Genomic DNA, 17,744 nt, shown 5'->3' on the forward strand with positions numbered 1-17,744 from the left:
GTAAAGAAAAAATTTCTGAGCTCTTCTTTAGAAAGATAACAAGTGCCAACTAAAAGCCAAAGCTGGTTCTTATTAGCTATCCATTCACTGAACCTCTCTCATTTAACAAGTCAAAACATTAACAAACAAAAACAAATCACTTCCATTTTGTTGTAATGGTTAGTAATTAGAATCATCTAATTATCAACATGGTCTTTTGGGAATCATTTGTCACCTGCTGAACCTTTCTTTCAGGTGCCCTTCTCTGATTTAAAATTTGATGCTTCCAAAGAGAAGGCTTTGGATGACTGGATCTACTTTAATTTCTTGGGAACTTGTTTATTTATGTTTTTTTTCTTATAATTTTAGTGATTTTAGAGAGAAAGGGAGTGGAAGAGAGAGAGATAGAAACATCAATGATGAGAGAGAATCATTAATTGGCTGCCTCCTGCATGCTCCCCACTGTGGATCAAGCCCACAATCCGGGCATGTGCCCTTGACTAGAATTGAACTTGAGACCCTTCAGTCCACAGGTCGATGCTCTATCCACTGAGCCAAACCAGCTAGGTCTGGAATTTGTTTTTTATGTGAGTCATGATATAATTAAAAGCTCCAAATCTTATGCTAATACCGACTCTATTTTTTTCCCCCCCAGACTGGCACTCTTACAGAGGATGGGCTGGACCTCTGGGGAACTGTCCCCACTGCTGACAACTGGTAGGCACCTTCATGAAGAAGGAATGTGTGATTGGTGAGGCTGCCTTGGGGCTACTCAAATCCATTCTTCCAGTGTTGAGGGATCAATGCCCCATAAAATATGTATAATAATTGGCTGGAACCAGCTCCCAATTATTCTAATTTTTTAAATTAAATGAGTTCTAATTTCAGAATTAGACAGGGAAAGTAGGCCTTCAAGCTCCACATGAAAAATGGAATAGAAGGAGGTTAGTGATTAAGAAGCTGAATGACTAAAACAGAGCAGTAAAGAGTGAAATCAGGACTATGCTTAAGTAAAAACTGCAAAGACTTCCTGGGCAGCTAGTGTGGTAGGGAATCCAGAGAAGAAGAGCTCCATCTCTTCCCTTAGTTTACACCCCAGCGGAATGAAAGGGCACAGAGTAACAGCAGGCAGGCAGCACGCACATCGTTGCAGGAGACCCATGGTCTGGGCCTCAACAAACTACCTGGGCTCTAGCCCTACTCCAGAGTCTCTGCCCCTGGCTGTGTACAGGTCCAGTCCAGGTCTTTGTTCAGACAGGCAGGGCCTCTACTGGTCTGAGTCACAAAAGGAGAAAAGGATGTTTGCAGTTTCAACCCTGCCTCTCACTCCCTTGCCCCTAGTACTCTGAAAATTTTTGGGAGATAGAAACATCTAGATATAATTTCTATTTAGCTCTAAGACTGGAGGAGAAGAAGATAAACCAAACTGGTCTACTGTCAAAGAAGAAAACAAGCTTTAGATGTTGGACGTCCATGCCAGGAGTTTCAGGGAATAGGGGCAAAGGCCAAAAGGCTGAGTAGAGAGAAATATTGGCAGTCCGTGCATGCTTTTACTTGAGCCACAGGGCAGGCATCCTATTCATCTCCTCTGCACCATTGGCTGAGGGACTTCTTGCCTCTGGTGTGGGACTTCCTAGAGACAGCTCTGGGGAGTTTTCAGGAATCAGCTCTGAGTCTTACAGTGTGCCTTCCTGAGATGCTGCCATCATGTGCGCAGGCTACAAGTACCCTGACAGAAGTCCCTGTGATTCTATATGCTGAAATTACAGCATTGATTGACCAGTGGCAAACTATTGAAAAGGAGATTCACATCCATCTCAAAGGATGGTTTTCTGAACAGCAATGTGCAGGCAGAACACTCCAGTTAGAAAATAAGGAAGCCAAGTGAGCTGATATCTGCAAACTCTCCAAGGGCTCAAGGGCAGGGCAATACCTGTGCAAATGTAGAAATAGCAAGATGTTTAACTTGGCTCTGGAAAAATTGTGCATCAAGGACACCAGTATGAGTAGAATCTGTAAGGCAACATAGAACTGAAGCAGTCAGGGCCTTGAATACCAGGCTCGGGGTTTGAACTTTATCATACTGGACATGGGGAGCTATTGAAGGTTTTTGACATAGGGATTGGGTATTATTGAAGCTCTGTGTTAGTGAGATTTAAGGGGCACAGGTGCAAAATGATTTTGTTGAAGGCCTTAACTTATCAGTCATTTTCTCTACCAGTTTCCAGGAGGTCCACAGCTTTGCCTCAGGCAGGGCTCTGCCCTGGGGCCCACTGTGTGCCTCCATGGCCAGCTGCCACTCTCTGATCCTCCTCGATGAGACCATCCAGGGAGACCCTCTGGACCTCAAAATGTTTGAGGGCACCAACTGGGTAAGGTGATAGTTTATTGCTTCTACAGAATGAAGAAAACATGAAGAAATCCTTACTGGGAATGCTAAAGCTTTTCTAACTTTGGTTGAAACCCAGAGAAGATTTATAATCATGCACAAATGAAGTCTGATCCTACCTGAATTTCCTAGCCTCTGTGCCAAAGGACTGTGTTAATGAGTGCAACATGAAATAGGGTTGCATGATCAGATGGATTTGGGAACTGCTGTTTAGACAAAATTAAATCAATTTCTTGACTGCAAGATTTCTTTAATATACTGTGGTGCATTGTGAATATTCAAGAGAGACTATGAAATGCTGTATTTCCCAAACCTATTTGACCACAGAAACCTTATTTATGGGCCAAAACATGTTTTGGAGAAAAATATTCTTCAAAACATCCTCAGAGAAACAGTAGACTAAAGCAGTGCTGTCCAATATAGTAACCACTCATCACATGTGGCTAATGAGCATTTGAAATGTGGCTATGCAAATGAGGAACTAAATTTATTTTATTTAATTTCATTTAAATTTAAATAGCTACAAATGGCTGGTAGCTACTGTATTAGACAGCATAGGTTTATACACCAAAGTGTGTGTGTGTGTGGCGCGGGGGGGGGGGGGGCACTCTCAGTCCAATGGGTTCAATTTTCTGAGCTGAGTGTGAATGGTAGTTGAAGGTCATAAACCCATCTTGGCAACTGTTATGACAAGGTGGTAAGACCTCTCCACTCTACCACTCTCTAGTGTGGACCCCAAATTCAGAACCAAGGCTCTGAGTCTGTACCTCATCATGCATTTGAGATTACAAAGCCTCACTCACAGACTTGTGGTGAGCATTGAGACTGTGAGCCTAAAAGGGCCCCGTGTATTGTAAAGTGCCCAACATATGGAGGGTATTAATGAATGAATGAATTAGTTACTTACATTCTCCTGTCCTCCAAAAAAAAATGTTCTAAAGCTACTTATAATGATACATCAAATACAGGACAGCATTTTAAACAGAGTTGTAAAGAAATGGAAACAAATTATTGTAGGGACATTAAGAACATCTCACAAGAAGTGTAATTTAAAGATGTATGGTAGGAAAATTGTAGCTTTCTCAAGGCCAGAATAATAAAAAGAAGAAACCTGTTAAACAGGGAAGTTACTGATGTCAGTACATTATAATGAGAGCATTTGTTTTGGAGATAGTTTTGACACCAAGACAACACAGTACTCACTTTCCTGGATCTTAATGGGAAGGAATCAGGGAAATTATTATAAGCAATGTCCTACCAACATCACTAGAGTTGGCACAATAATGAATTACACAGGGCCCTCGTTACTATATGTGACTTTGACCCTGGTTTTAGTAGGAGGGTTCACTATCTGCACAAATGACAGGTGAGTTAGGTTCCTGTGTGGAAACATAAATCATTAGTATTAACTCTGTCAGAACTGTTTTTAAGAACAGTTATATCCACCCCAAACAAAGCATAAAAGTGCAAGAATGTTCATCAAGTTTAAAGCTGGGTGAGAAGCAGCCTGGAGTTAAGCATCTTTTGGTAGTTAGGAACCTTTCATAAGGGGGAGGGAAAAAGTCCTTATAGACTGTAAGAATTTTAGCACTGGAAGGGATACTAGAGTATTTTTCAGAAGAAACTATGATCTAGAAAAATGCAGCAATATTTCCGAGGTTAAATAGGTGACAGAGCGAACATCACTATTGTCTCTTATATTCTGACCTTTATTATGTATATATTTGACTGATTTTCCCATATATTAGGCTAATATTAGTTTCTCAGGTGATATGACTTACACTGTTATAATATCCAAAAAATATAAACCTTTTTGAAATATGCTAACTTGCTAATTATCTAGCTACCTAATTAGGCTGGTAGCATGGGTATAGCATCAGAAATACTCCCATGTTTATCTAAAGACCCAATCCTAAATCATCTGAGAGCTAATGTGCTCAGTTCCATTGAAGGGTAAATCTCCATGTAAGCCTTCCTTCAATTACTAGACATACCATTTAGGAAGAGCCATTGGCCTATAGCTCACACTTCTTCCATCAATTACTACTTAAAATGCAGTCACAATATTTCTGGCTTTTCCACATTCTACAAGAAGATCCTTTAATGTAAATCAACAAAACAGAAATCTGACAATGGGGTATTAAGATAATTGGCCTAGAAGAGAAAGTATGTGAAAAGGGCTTTGGAAAGATTAAAGTGCTATGCAAATGAGAGAAATTTCTTTCTTATTATTTTTCCCTAAGGAATCTTATGAATGTTTTTTATTTTAAAACAGATAATGGAAGATTGCAATGTAGACTACTGCAAATTTAGGACGTCAGACTCAAACATAATAATAAAACCAGGACCGAAAGCCAGTCGGGTATGATTTGCTTCTTTCAATCATGTAGCTCTTTCCCCTTAAAACAGATGAAACTCCCCTGAATTTTACATATTTCTATATCCCTATTATTTTGCCTTACTTTAACAGTGTCCATAGTTGGTTTGCTTATTTGTTTACTCCTGAATTTATCGATTAATTCATTCAACACCCACTGAGTACCCATATACGCTAGAGCACTGTGCTCGGTGCTAAGGGATGGAGTGATTTCAATGCTAGACACGTTGGGCTCTGTGTTGGAGTACACGGGCTGGTAGAAAAATCAATAGAGGTACAAATAAGTATAATACAATGTGCCAAGTGCTATAATAAAGGCCAAACACAGTGCCACAGGAATCCAGAGATGGGCGTGAATACTCTTTCTGGGAGAGAAAAGCACCACAAAGGAGGGGTGACCTGTGAACTTGGCCTGGAAAATGATTAGGATTTCTCCAGGCAGCCAAAGGAAAGGGCCTTGCAGACAACTTGATGAGGGAATCACCTTAGAGGGAGCCAGAAAAATACCAATGTTATGACAAGTACACTACTTCATGATGTCCCTGAGCTCATTGCAAAGGAAACCCTGTTTGTTGGTGTGTATCTACTAAATCTCACTTAAACGCTTCTTAAACGCCCCTTTTTTTCTTTTTTAATTTTTAAATTTTTATTGATTTTTAGAGAGAGGGGGAGGGAGAGAGATAGAAACATCAATGAGAGAGAAACATCACCAGCTGCCTCTTGCACACCTCCTACTGGGGAACCTGCCTGCAAGCCAGGCATGTGCCCTGACCGAGAATTGAACCATGTCCTCTTGGTTTCTGGGTTTACACTCAACCACTGAGCCATCCCAACTGGGCTAAATGCCTTTTTCTTGGTCCACTCTCAGAGTCCTGTGGAAGCTATCACCATCTTGCGCCAGTTTCCATTCTCGTCAAGCCTGCAGAGGATGTCTGTGGTCGCTGGGCTAGCAGGCGAGAATCACTTCCACGTCTACATGAAGGGCGCCCCCGAGATGTTGGCCAAGTTCTGCAGACCTGAAACAGGTACTAACTGGCACATTTCCCATTCGGGAGTGAAAGTGCTTTAAAAGTCCAAACACATAAAGCAAACAAGCCTAAGTCAATAAGTGTAGAGGTGGTTGTTTTCTCAGTGTGTGGGAAGTGGGACTCAAAGATTTGATAAGGCAGACATGATACTTTCAAGGCAAAGAGGCAGAGAGTAAATGCCCAGCTGTGGTCCAGCTAGAAAAGCCCAACCACAATGGGGTATCAGAGAAGGAGATGTGAAGCGAGCATCAGGAGCCAGAAGAGGAAGCTACACAGGGCTCAGAGAACCAGCGTGGGTGATAGTGAGAAGCACTCAGAAGACAGAGCCAAAGGGAGAGGCTGGGACACTAGACCAATTCTACAGAAGGGGTGTTCTGTCACCTCCTGGGAGACTCAAAGGAGACTCAAAGACATCAATGGAAGGAGAATGTAGAAAAGATACGTCGTAGAAAAAAAAGTGATTACAGTAAATTAGATGGTATTAGAGCAAGGTAATAGATCATTTTCACAATAATTTCATCTTTCTGGGCCAGATTTTGAGCTGATTTGTATTGTTTCATAGTCTTATAAACATATGCACCCTCTAAGCAGCAGCCCAGGTTTATAAGAATACTGTTGCATTCAAATGAGTTCATTTGGATAAATTGGCCTTTTCCTTTTGATTTTCATCTATATTCGCCTTATGATTGCTGATATCCATCAACTCGTGCACAGAATTTTGATTTGGCAAATGATTGCTTTAACTTCTCTCTCTACTTGGAGTCTTTTGTATCTTAGAAGTACCTCTTTTTTCTTTGATCTTCATAGCTCTCATTAACTCTATCCTTTATAGATTGATGACCTATACTTTTCTTTCTACTTTTTCAGCCACACAGATATAAGTATCTCTTTGACATTTTAACCAGTAGCTATTAACCCTGCTCTGTCAGGTTTGGTGTCACTTGTCACCTCTTATTCTTCTGGTAGCACTTCCAATTCTTCCTATTGTTCTAAAATCTGATCCTTTAGAAATGCTAATATCATCTTCAGTGATTTTTTTCCCCCTCCTGTACTTAAGAAATAGAGAGGTAGGAGCTTCCTTGAAATTAGACCCACCTGCAAGATTACTTCAGAAAGTCTGAGCTGAATGGGTACATAGAGAGCTACAACTCTGTCCTTTTTTCTATTGTAAAATGGAGGTGCAGAAGAGAGACTTAACATGCCCAAGGTCAGATAGCTAGTTGGTAATAGAGTGGAGACTGGAAGTCAGTGTTTTGCTACATAAGCTGCTACACCGCCCATTATACTGTGCTTCCTCCTAATGCCTTTACAGGCATACTATAAATCATAAAGATTTTATAAATATACTATCATTAGTTATGATTACCATGTCAAGATACACATGTGTTGGCATTGTGTCATCCATTATCTAAAGTAGGGATCAACAAACATTTTTGTGAAGAGCCAGGTACTAAATAATTTAGGATTTGTTATCACATGGTTTCTGTTTCAACTGGTCACCCCTGCCATTGTAGCCGAAAAGCAGCCATAGACAATGAAACTAATGGGTGTGGCTGTGTTCCAATAAAACTTTATTTACAAAAACAAACAATGGGCCAGATTTGGCCTGTAGTTCACTGATCCCTGATTTAGAGAATCGATATTTCTCTCATTTCATCCAGGTTGATACAATCCTGAGGTCTGTCCATACTGAATCTAGCCAGTGTATTTGACACTCAGTTGATGACCAGAACATCTTTGGCATTTGTTTCTGTCAGAGTAATAAGAACACACTATGAAGTGTTTGTGGCCTTTAACTAGAAGCTGTGGTTTTTCTATTAAAGTATTTTTATGGAGTGAAGGTTAAAACAAGGTACAGCAACTGCATCCCAGAGCCTTGCTTAGGAGTTCATTGACCTTCAATGTGACCTTGCATTTACCTGTCTTTTCTCTCCTGGCAGTGCCCAGGAACTTCCCACAGGAACTGAGGAATTACACAATGCAAGGCTTCCGTGTCATTGCCCTTGCCCATAAAACCTTGAGCCTGGGGAAGCTTTCAGAAGTGGACAGTTTATCCAGGTAAAAAACTCAAAAATCAGTTCTGTGTGAATGAAGTGAAGGATCCCCTGGAGATGAATGGATAGCTCAAATCATTAAGAAAGTTCTTGGAGATGAAGACTCAATCTCATTCAGCTCCTTAATTCAGAGATGGCTAACTGTGAGCCACAGCAGGGGTACTTGATTAGATCACAATGCTGGTTAGTGGCAGAACATGGTTGGGGGTTGAGATTTTCTGACTCCCTGATGCTAGTAGCAAATTCTCTCTGCCCTGAATTCCATCATCCCACCAAAAATGACCAACACTATTTGGGAGGACTACATACAAAAGAGTTGAGGGAAAGAGACAGTTGGCACCTTGAAAGTCCTCCAGAATCCTTTAGACTTAGGTTCTTTCAGGACCCAATAATATACCCCCCTCAGATCTGAAGAGGTAGTGAGTGCAAACTGCATTTCTTATCCTATCTAATAAAAGACAAAAGGGTAATTGACCGTACCTTCGCTACGCTTCCCATTGGCTAATCAGCGCCATATGCAAATTAGCCACCATCTTTGATACTGCAGGCAGGGCTGGCCATCACCAGACTCCATCAGGGCCCTGTGTGTGTTACTGGGCAGCCGGGCTTAGGCGGTGTGATCGTGTCACCTAAGCCTCGCCCCAGCCTGGACCCCCGTGTGCCACCTAAGCCCCGCGCTGCCTAAGTCCCACCCCCAGCCAGGACCCCCGTGTGCCACCTAAGCCCCGTGTGCCTAAGCCCCGCCCCCAGCCGGGACCCCCATGTGCCGCCTAAGCCCCGCTGCCAGCTGGGACCCCATGGCGATCCCAGAGCAGGCAAGTGCAGAGGGTGGGTGGCCCTCAGGTGGGCCTGCTCCTGGGATCTCCATGGCGATCCCAGAGCAGGAAAGTTCCCCACGGGCTGGCCATCACCAGACTCCATCAGGGCCCCGTGTGTGTTACTGGGCAGCCGGGCTTAGGCGGTGTGATCGTGTCACCTAAGCCTCGCCCCAGCCTGGACCTCCGTGTGCCACCTAAACCCTGCGCTGCCTAAGTCCCACCCCCAGCCGGGACCCCCGTGTGCCACCTAAGCCCCGTGTGCCTAAGCCCCGCCCCCAGCCGGGACCCCCATGTGCCGCCTAAGCCCCGCTGCCAGCTGGGACCCCATGGCGATCCCAGAGCAGGCAAGTGCAGAGGGTGGGTGGCCCTCAGGTGGGCCTGCTCCTGGGATCTCCATGGCGATCCCAGAGCAGGAAAGTTCCCCACAGGCAGCACCCAGCAGGGCCTGCCCCTGGTCTCTGCAGTGATCCGGTGATCCATGAGCAGGAAAGCGCAGCCTGCAGGCAGCATCCCACCCTGGCCACAGCTCAAGGGAGAGAAAAACATGCAGTGGAGGCTAGGAGCCTGAGAGATCAACACAGAGGGGCGCCTGCTCCAAGCCTCCATGGTGTGGCTGGGGGCAGGCCCCCAGCAGACACACACACATACACACACACACACACACACACACACACACACAGCGCCAGTTCTGAGCCTCCAATGTGGCTGGGGGCAGGCCCCCAGTGGACACATACACACACACACACACACACACACACACACACACAGGACCCCCCCGGACTGTGAGAGGGGCAGGCTGGGCTGAGGGAACCCCACCCCCAGTGCACAAATTTCGTGCACCGGGCCTCTAGTCTATATATATAAAAGCCTAAGTGATCTTTACAACCGGTCGACCAAACAACCAGTCGACTGGTCACTATGATGCCACAGTGACCACCAGGGGGCAGGCACTCAATGCAGGAGCTGCCCCCTGGTGGTCAGTGCGGTCCCACAGCCAACCTCCCGAGGTCCTCCCCCCCTCCCCCCCCATCAGCCCGATTGCCAGCCAGGCCAAGGGACCCTAGTATGAAATATAATTCAGTATCCTTAATTACATTACAGGGATGAATTGTCCTCATTAGAGGATAATCTGAAGATCTTTTTAAATGTTTCTCAATTTTTAAAGGCTGTTTTTGAATTTCCTATGACAAAGAAGTAGAGAAATACTGTGAAAAATTGAATAATGAATCATCTACCTATCACTTATCTTTGGTTTTGTGTGACTGATATATACTTATATGTAAAATTAGCTCCCCTACAAAAGATACAAATATTCTTGGTTCAACATTAGTATTTACAACGTAAGTCTATCTACTGTAATGTAATCAGTAATCATTGCCCCTTTCTTACAGTGTCAACTTCTCCTATCTGTAAAATGCAGGATTGTATGGTCCCTAAGGAGCCTTTCAGCCATGACATTTTAATCTTCTAAATAGAACCACAAAGCTCATTTTGCAATGTATGAATGGCACTCTCAGGTTTAACATTCAAGGTGTTAGTTATTCTTGAGCAAGCATAAAGACCCATCACGCACAGGATTGTATAATTTTTCAAGACACAAATTTTAATAACGAACATTAAGATCACGTGTGAAAGGAAGATTTATGTAGCTTGACATGGAATGCAGCCACCACCCAGCTGCCACAGACAAAGACAGCTGTGATGTTCTTATTTAAAAGCTGCTACTGAGATAGACTTTATTCTAAACATATCAAAATAAAAAAAAATAAGGATAAAATGTGCTAGATTTCTAGCCATCTCAGATTTCTAAGAGAATTTCAGGAGTCTAGTATGCTTCTTGGAATTTAGTTACTATTTTCAAAGAGGATAAAGGGATAGGGTTTTTGATATTTTTTAGAATCAAATCATATTTAGTTAAGTTTTCCAATTAGAAAATAAAAAACTTCTAAAAAAAACTGTCATCAGAAAAGGAAATAGAAGAGTTTTATGAGATGACTTAGAAAATAAAACACAAGCTATAAAACAGAAAAAATATTTGATCAAGATGTCCCCTTTTATTGGTTTAGCAATGTTCTATTGAGCTTGACTGTGTGAAATGCTCTTTGAGGCACTGAGGATTCAGAAGTGAATAGAATAAAATCCTTGCCCTCATGAGCTTAAATCCTAATTGGGGAAAATAGATAATAAAATATGCATAAGCAATATAAAAATATAAAAAATATATGTATATAGACAGATAGATAATATATATGTATACAAAATAGACCTATACAATATTGTCAAGTAGTAAAAAATGCACAGAGGGGAAAAATAAAGCAGGTTGAGAGTATTTTTTAAAAATGACAGGGGACACCCTTTCCCATGGGGTGATCAAGGAAGTCCTCTGAGGAGGCAAGCTTTGGACAGAGATTTGAGTAAAGTGAGGGAGCAAGGCATACAGCTATCTAGAGGAAAAGCTTTGCAGGCAATAGATATAGTGGACACAAGCGTCCTTATACAGGACTTTATTAGAAATGTTATAGAGTCACAAAAGTCCAGAGTGCTTGAAATGGTGAACAAGGAGAAGAGCTATAAAGTAGGGATGAAAACCAGAATTAATCAGTGAGAAAATTTTTGGATCTTCCTTTTAGTTCTAGTTAATGAGAAAGTAGTAATCCAATTTATAATGGAAATTCATGAAGTTAAATGATGGGACTTCAACAAGTTCTATATTAAGGTACCTTTTCTTTTATAATATTTTCTAAGATCACTAAGACAGGATTTATATTTGTTTATCTGAGTATTCACCAAAGGGCCTAATACAAGATCTAAAATCAAGTAGTTATTTAGTGAATGGACTTTTGAAGGAAGGATGTAACAACTTAAATTCTACTCCAGATAGAAGTGTTCTTATCCAACTTTGAATTATATTTTCAAGCCTCCAATTTCAAATTCTGAAAACTATTCAAATCCTTGGCTAATATCATGTATCAGGTTACAAATAGAAGTTGAAATGAATAATAGCATATTCAACTATTACTATAGTATCCTGTATGCAGTATGTCTTAACACATGTGTAATAAATTGAAATTACTTTAAGCTCAAAAAAAGGTCTTGGAAATGAAAAATATAAATGATTAACAATATTTTTAAAACCCAGAAGAGTTGGAAGATAATCACATTATTTTAAAAAATGGAATTGAAAACTAAAGGCAGCTATAAGATATAAAAGTGGTTGCTGCCTCTGAGAAGTAGAAGGGCAGTGTGAAAACATGGTCTTTTAGTTTTCATTATAAGTTTTTTGGGTTCTTTTTGAATTATTAAACACTAGAGGCCTGGTGCACGAAATCTGTGCATGGGTAAGGTCCCTAGGCCTGGCCAGTGATCAGGGTTGATCGGGGCCTCCTGGCTGCCAGCTGGGGCCTTCCTTCCCCAGCTGCTGGCTGCTGGCCTCTGCTGGCCGGGACCTGTCTTTGTTCCGCACCGCCCCCTGGTGGTCAGCGCACATCACAGCAAGCGATCGAACTCCCCGTCTACCAGTCGAACTCCTGAGGGGACACTCTGCATGTTAGCTTTTTATATATATATAGATAAGCACGTAGTACATTAATAAAACTTAGAAATTTTAAAAACAAGAAATAAATCCAACTCTTGAGGCTATATAAATAATCCTTAATATTCACTTTCTCCTGAATCCATAGAGAGAAGGTGGAGTCAGAGTTAACATTTCTGGGACTTCTTATAATGGCGAATCGCTTGAAAAAGGAAACCAAACCCGTCTTGAAGGAACTGAGAGAGGCCTGCATCAGGACTGTGATGATTACCGGTATGTGTGTCTGGAGGCCTGATAAGCTGAATGTCTTCTGGGCATAAGAAAAATACTGTGTGAGCTGAGTTCATATGACTGAGGCAGAAAGAAAGATGCTTTGCTGTCAAGTTTGTCACCCCGTAGTACAGTTACCTGAAAACATGTGTAGCTCCCCCAACACCACCATGAGTTTTGGAGGCAATTACTATATCTTCTTTTCTTCGTCTAATGCCTACTCTTTCTACCCAAAATCAGTGTACTGCTAAGGGATTCACAGTAAATGCTTAAACACAAGAATGTGTTTTCATCAATAACCCCAATAGACCTCCTTGTAAAGGGTGTGAGACTCGGCTAGACTGTCCTTCAAGGCAGTGGTGATAGGCGTGGCACCTGATAATCAAATTGAAGCATGGCCCAGCGTGAAGTGTTCTTTTCTCTGCTTAACTGGAATCCAGATCCCAAGGATGGTTTTATGCTATCAGATTGGACCATGTTACCCCACCTCTAAGAGCTGTCAGTCTCCTGGGATTAGTCATAAATTGACCACCACTTATTTATTCATTGTGCATTTTTTGGAAATATGCAACATTCAGGATACCAGAATGCTAACTATGGTGGGAAGGAAATGCAGACAGAAGTTGACCACTAGGGGCAGACAGACTGAGGCAGAGTGGAAGATAAATGATGATAAAATAAGGCGGAAAGCAATAAATGCTGACAAAGAACACCAACAAAGTAGTATGGACACTCAGGAGATGAGGAGCTTAATTCTGATTGCTGAGAGGTTTATACATAAAGCAAACTGACTTTCTTTGTCCTCTAGGTGACAACCTGCAAACAGCCATTACTGTTGCAAAAAACTCCGAAATGATTCCTCAAGGGAACCAAGTGATCCTCGTTGAGGCCAATGAACCAGAAGAGTTTGTTCCTGCTTCTGTGACCTGGCAGCTGGTTGAAAACCAAGAGAATGGACCTGGACAGAATGTGAGCAAACGTTAAAAGGCCCCTCCGTGGCCTGAGCTGATAGATACAGTGCTGGCCCTGGGCAGCCTTCTCTTGGCATCACAAGTTACCACAGTAATAATCCTCACATCTGTCCAGAGCTTTACAGTTTGCAAAGCATTTAGCATTTCCACCAGCACTTCTCAGCACCAGCTAGATGTAGACGTAACCTGGAGGATGATTAAGCGGCCAGTGCCAAGGCTCTACTGATTAAATCAGAACCTCTGGCCTGGGAGCTGGCATCAGCCCTTCCTTCTGGTGTTTCCAATGTTCAGTCATGGTTGAGAATCACCAATTTACACCCATAATTCCCATTTAATACTCACAGTTACCCTACAATTGAGTAAACTATTCATTTTACAACTGAGAAAACTGAGGCCTAGGGAGGTAAGCTTGTCCAAGACATAAAACTAGCAAGCTTCAGAGCAGAATATCAAATTTGGGTCTGTTTGATTCCACCCAAATCATGGGCATTTAGATTGTTCTGTACCTGTGACATGTAGGTGGCAGGTGTCGGCTTCTCTCGAGAGTAAGGTCCCTGTGTACCTGTGACAGAACAGCTTTTTCATGTGAAGGAAATGGTTGCAGCCTGCCATCCCATCACTAAATGCACCACCTTTCTTTGCGTAAATTCAGAGAGATGGCCCCCCAGGTGATAAATTACAAGGATGCTCTCTTCTTCTAGGCTGACCAGCCTTTTGGATTGTTAAGTGTAGAGAAGGCCCTTGTTCAGTAGACAAATTGCACCACTGTACAGAGTGGTCCTGCCCCTGCTGTGTGAAGATGACCCCATTGCATGGGCTGTGGAAGATGACAGCTTCCTCTATGCTTTCAGCAGAGTTCTACATCAATTTATGTCGCCTCAGTTTCACTGTGTGACGATACTCAGGTCCTCACTAATTTTTAACAAACAGTCCACTCACGCTACCCATTTGTTTTGGTCATTGCTGGAAGAAATCACATCACAGCCTCGGGTTTTCCTCCTCTCCCTGGCTCCCCATCAACACACGTTCTCTCCCCACAATCTAGTAAAAACAGAAGGAGTCCTGTCCTTGCCTCGAGTGGTATGCTTCAGAGCATGGCTTTCTGTTGGCTGGTTCCTGATGGGGGTTGTAAAGGGATGCACTTTGCCTTCCAATTTGGCACATCAAATGTTTTTTCTTCCAAGTACAATGCCTTCCCTAAGATAGATACCTCTAATGAATAAAATTTTCTCACCTTTTATACTATTTGAATGTTAGAGACCTATGTAAATGTAAGGCCCTCTGAGAAATGTCACATGAAAAACCATTATCACCTATTGGCATGAGGTGTGCATGTGCATTCATCAGATGCTCTCTTGTGGGACTGGAACACAGTGGGGGGTGGGGGACATTGACAGGTGAAAGACAGAGGGAAAGGCTTTCAGAAAAGGAGTAGTGCTTTTGCAGTGGAACATAAGGTGTGGAAGATCCAGGCACCTTCCTTGGTGGGGAGAGGTCAGGAGCTAAAAGAAGAATTTTACAGTGTAGAGTATAAAATTATTTTTGAAGGAATGAATCATAAGTTATCTTAAGAAATAAAAGGTTGCAAGATGGGAAGAAGGAAGAGGAGAGAAGAATCTTCCTGTTCTTCTTGGAATCACTGACTGGTACCTCAGAATGATTTCCTAGGTAAAATGACATCACACATATTATCTCCCAGGATAGGATCCAGAGCATCATGTTGTCAAAGTATTTCATGTTCATATATTATTTTGGGAGACTTTCTGAGGGTTTTCGCCATAGAAGTGTAAGTTCCATGGGCAAATTATACATTAAGTGTTTGCCGAGCCTCACATGGTTATGAAACATGAATATACTTCCTTCCAGAAAACATAGGAAAACAGAGGGATCCTTTAAGAGCTCACATGGAAATGATGCCTTTTGATTTTAGGAAACCTACATTAACATTGGAAACAGTTCAGTGCTTCCTGAAGAACAAGGGAACTGTTATCATTTTGCAATGAGTGGGAAATCATACCAAGTGCTATTTCAGCATTTCAACAGCTTGCTTCCAAAAGTGAGTACTGGAAAAATGAAGTGTTTTGTTTTCCTCCTCAAATTAGTGAGGCATAAAAGGGGAATAGAGTAGTGAAGGTGACATCACTGAGATTGTCTCAGGGCTAGAGAATAAAGGTCCCCAAAGGGGCACCGAAGTTTCCTGGCCCTGCCCACATCCACCCAGTCCTGCACATGCTCATGACCTCCTCTTGGTGTTTTGAGTTCTGGTATAGCCTGTCGCCCCATGGCCAGTCCAATCCAAGCTTCCCTCCTCTCTCCTTCCCCAGCAAGGAGACCCTCTGGATAGTTCCAGACACATTCCTATTTTGTGGGTCAGCTTCTCTCTGAAAGCTACCAACTCATGTCATGATGAGCTCTATTCCTCTTCCTGTCTGGATTCTTGAATTACAGCAGGAGGAAACAAAAGCCCATGGTTGATTTTCAAAATCATTTGTTATCTTGTCCTGTGTGTGTGTCTATTTTAAAATAGTGCTGTGCAGGGCTGTGCTGTCAGTGTGAAGGAGATAAGTGGCACACAAGCCCAGGGCAGCAGCCATCTGTTCTCCATGTCTTGAAATTCTGTCATCTTCCCAGTCCAGGACCATAGAATCTGGTCCCCAAAGGCCTCCAAAAAGCTCTCAGTCCAATTCCTCATTGTGGAGATGGGAAAGCTGAGACTCAGAGAGGTTAAGTCGCTTGTTGATGGTTTGTGCAGTTAATTGGGACAGAGCTGAGAATAGAAGCTTATTTCTCAACTCTAGATTTATTGCTCCTTTCTCTGTCTATGCTACAAGTGTGGAGACAGAGTTCAGAAAAAAACACAAAGACCCTGTATTTCCTTAAGCACTCTTATCCCATGTGCTCTGCTGCTCCTTAGTTATTATTATTAATTAGAGGTTAACCCATCTGGGAAAAATGGCCTGGAAAGAATTAATAGAGTTGTGATGGAGGACTGAGAATGAAAGTTACATATTAAAGCATTAAATCCCCTTATTCCCTTTCCTGACATTTAATCTAATGACCATGACCCAATGCTATATTCAAACAGTGGCCAGAAATGATTTTTCAAGGCTGTCCTTTTATGTGGAAGTGTTCTTCTTTCTAAGCTTATTGCAAAAGTTGTTTTTCTCTTTAGATTCTGGTGAATGGAACCATTTTTGCAAGAATGTCTCCTGGGCAAAAATCAAGCCTTGTTGAAGAATTTCAGAAATTAAAGTAGGTGTTATTGCATGAAAGGATAGTGTATTCATTATCTACTGTGTAACAAATTACACCAAAACTTAGAATGATGCTATTTATTATTTTGAAGTTCTGTGGATCAGGCATCCACGTGTGCTCAGATGACGCTATGTCTGGCTCCAGGTCTCTCACAAGGCTCCAATCAGGTATCCATTAGAACTGCAGACATCTCAGCACTTAAGGGAGAAGGATCTGCCACCAGCCTAACTCACATGTTGTTGGTAGGATTCAGTTCCTTGAGGCTGGTTGGGCTGAGTCTCTGTTTTCATTGGCTGTTGGACAAATGCCACCCTCAGTTCCTTGCTACATTAATCATTTTACAAGGAAGCTCACAATGTGGCCACTGGCTTTCATAAGAGTGAGCAAGGAAGAAGAAAGAAAGAGAGAGAGAGAGAGAGATCAACATTTTTTATATCTCTATCTCAGAAATGACATCCCATAATTTTCACTATATTCCCTTCATTTGAAGCAACTCACTAGGTCTAGCCACACTCAAGGAAGAGCATTACCCAATACCCCAAGTACCAGGAGGTGGGGACCCCTGAGGGACATTTCAGAAGCTCACTGTCCCAGAGAACATTTGTTCTGTGGCCCACAAGGCATATCTTAGAGGAAGATTGCCTGCTTGGATATAGAGAATACAAACAGGAAGGGCTTCTATAGCTCAGAATGGGGAAAAAATGAGGAAGTATATGAGTTCTCACCTGGAATTATTTGAGGTGGGTTCATTAGAAGAGACATGAATGATCTCAGATCTTCCTTGAAAGAGGTGAAAGATATTCTCACTGTATCTGGCCCTGGCAGGGAGTGGGTATAGAGACCAAAATAAAAAAGAAAAGAAAGTCCTTTCTTATTTATTAAAAATAAGGATGACCATGTCACATCAGAATGAAATGGTTCTTCTTGAGTCCAAACCTAACTATTACTTCCTGGGAATGTTACAATTTCTGGGCTATGGATTTCTGAAAAGTGAAAAGGAATAGAGAATAGTGAAACTTTAAATAAATACTGATAAATATTTAAATAGTTTAAATATTTAAATATTTTAAT

General features: G+C 42.1%; 1 protein-coding gene across 1 annotated transcript in view; it reads left to right on the plus strand.

Annotated features, from left to right (window-relative positions):
• ATP13A5 (ATPase type 13A5) overlaps positions 1 to 17,744 on the plus strand; it is a 106,977-nt gene that overhangs the window by 56,091 nt on the left and 33,142 nt on the right. The window contains exons 13-21 of the mRNA XM_005873204.2: positions 635 to 696; positions 2,201 to 2,351; positions 4,644 to 4,730; positions 5,614 to 5,770; positions 7,714 to 7,831; positions 12,326 to 12,450; positions 13,256 to 13,416; positions 15,349 to 15,474; positions 16,591 to 16,670. Coding sequence (XP_005873266.1) covers positions 635 to 696; positions 2,201 to 2,351; positions 4,644 to 4,730; positions 5,614 to 5,770; positions 7,714 to 7,831; positions 12,326 to 12,450; positions 13,256 to 13,416; positions 15,349 to 15,474; positions 16,591 to 16,670 — 1,067 coding nt within the window. The remainder of the gene's footprint in view (positions 1 to 634; positions 697 to 2,200; positions 2,352 to 4,643; positions 4,731 to 5,613; positions 5,771 to 7,713; positions 7,832 to 12,325; positions 12,451 to 13,255; positions 13,417 to 15,348; positions 15,475 to 16,590; positions 16,671 to 17,744) is intronic.

Source organism: Myotis brandtii, unplaced genomic scaffold (assembly GCF_000412655.1).
Source record: "Myotis brandtii unplaced genomic scaffold, ASM41265v1 scaffold4, whole genome shotgun sequence".
Taxonomy (NCBI): domain Eukaryota; kingdom Metazoa; phylum Chordata; class Mammalia; order Chiroptera; family Vespertilionidae; genus Myotis; species Myotis brandtii.